This window comes from Bactrocera tryoni, chromosome 4, assembly GCF_016617805.1.
Source record: "Bactrocera tryoni isolate S06 chromosome 4, CSIRO_BtryS06_freeze2, whole genome shotgun sequence".
Classification (NCBI taxonomy): domain Eukaryota; kingdom Metazoa; phylum Arthropoda; class Insecta; order Diptera; family Tephritidae; genus Bactrocera; species Bactrocera tryoni.
The window spans coordinates 43385147-43387136 of NC_052502.1; the positions used below are offsets into that span (position 1 = coordinate 43385147).

Consider the following 1990-nt stretch of genomic DNA (forward strand, 5'->3'; position numbering starts at 1 on the left):
TAAATTAATGAGGTCAACGGAGACTAATTACCACTATTGAAAATCGATACTTAAATCGTAGCTTTCAATTCAAATCTTCGTAGCTGCACATATTTTTGGCAAACACTGTCACTAACCAACTTCAATATTAATCAAGTTTAAAGATTAATGTCCCCTAGTTACTTTTCAGAAGAAACAAAATTAATGGGTTTAAAAAATGTTAATTATTCAATAAATCGGCACATGTATACATAGATTTAGATATAATTTCTCACAAAATCGGTTCGAACTGTAATACTGTTTGTTTCAACAACTTCACTCCTCCAAAGCTTTACACTGATGCACACTTGAACAAGGTTGTACTGCAAATAAATCGAAATAAAAAGAGGCGAGTTTGATTCACGATTGTCCGCATGCTACCGAACGACTTAAATTTTGAAAAGACAAAAACAACTCACCTCCAACAATCCGGTAGCCCTTCTCGTCGGCAATATAATGAATTATGTTGAATTTATTTTTCTCTGGATCGACCGGCACCGAGTAGTAGCCGGACTGCACATAAATTATATCCTTGCCAATATGCTTCTTCGTTATCTTCTTGTAATCGGACAAGCCGTTGCTCAGACGCAGTCTTTGGCGGAAAGATAATCATTTATTTTTTATTTGGAAGTAAACAGATATCGTGCACTTACTTGTATTCGTTAATGCCTTTATTGGAAATGATTTGGTAATTCTCCAACACGGTAACATCGTCACCACCACCACCGGGTTTCTGATAGCTTGGCGTGGTTGTGGTAGTGGGGCGTTGAGTCGTAGTGGGTCGTGGATAATGTGGCAGCGGTGGCAACTGACTTATTGGGTATTGTGGATAATGTGGTGGTTTTGGAGGTGGTGTGGGATACTGTGGATATAGTGACGGATACTGTGGCGGGCGTGGACGTACAGTTGTGGGGCGAGTTGGTGGTTTTGTTGTTGGGTAATATGGTGGATAATATGTTGGTCTTACTGGCGGCGGTGGAGGTGGTGGAAGTATGCCAACTGGAGGCCAAACCTCTTGTTCCTCAACGGAGTCCTCGTCATCGTGTAGTGGAAAAGCAGTGACTTGGTCCTCATAGTAAGATAGATAATCGTGGTAGGCATCGTAATCGTCTATTTTTACATCATTTTCTTCGACGGTGTGCACTGCAGCGGGCTCTGAGGTCATCGGAAAATGTGCTGATTGCATGCCAGTATTGCCAACTACTGCCGATTGAGTATTGAATGCTATTTGTGTGTCTCTATTGGACTGTGCCACGACGCCAACTTGCTGTTGGCCAACTGGTGACCCTGCCACAGCTCCATATACGGCATTGAACGGCGCGTTTGTGGCCCAAGCAGCTACTTGTTCTTGAGACGTTGACGGGCGATTGGGTTTTTGCTCCACGTTAGGTATAGCCTGTATACCGGCACTCAGCAATGTCGTCAGTATCAAAAATTTTAAAATCATTTTGGTTTTCTTTTTCTCAACAAATTTTGTGTTTTTGTTCCGTTAGGATGCTATCGTACACCAAGTGTCTTTCGCGTGCGCTCCGTGTAACTGTTGTGTGTTGAAAGATCCTCGGTGCCTTGGCGTTGCTGTCTTTATACACTACACTCACTGCCAAGTTCTTAAGACTTCTTTATATACCCACATATCTAACCATCGACAGCACCTTGGCAAAGCCCATATACACGCCTGCCTACATACACACACTTAAATGCAAAAACAATTAAATAAAATAATTGCAGATTTTGTTTACGATCCACGCATGTTGCATATCTTTTAGGTTTTAAGTAGTCAGCGGCCCGCTGAGCATTTGCATATATATGTGTATGTGTGTGCCGTGATTTGTATTTGCAGTACATTTCCTACCCCAAAATCAACAAAAATTACTTAAATTAAATAAGTCGATTTCCGTCAGCCGGTTCGGCTCATTTCAACTTCGGGATGCGGCGTTTCCTTAACGACCCTTTTCACTCTTCTTTCGCGCAG

General features: G+C 42.0%; 1 protein-coding gene across 1 annotated transcript; it reads right to left on the bottom strand.

Annotated features, from left to right (window-relative positions):
* Nucleotides 1-278: 278 nt before the first annotated feature.
* Nucleotides 279-1465, bottom strand: LOC120773401 (actin cytoskeleton-regulatory complex protein PAN1). The gene is made up of 3 exons (XM_040102259.1): nt 672-1465; nt 438-610; nt 279-341 (listed from the first exon to the last, which is right to left on the bottom strand). The coding sequence occupies exons 1-3, from the start codon at nt 1463-1465 to the stop codon at nt 295-297; spliced, it is 1014 nt and encodes a 337-aa protein (XP_039958193.1). The 3' UTR covers nt 279-294.
* Between the last annotated feature and the right edge of the window lie 525 nt (nt 1466-1990).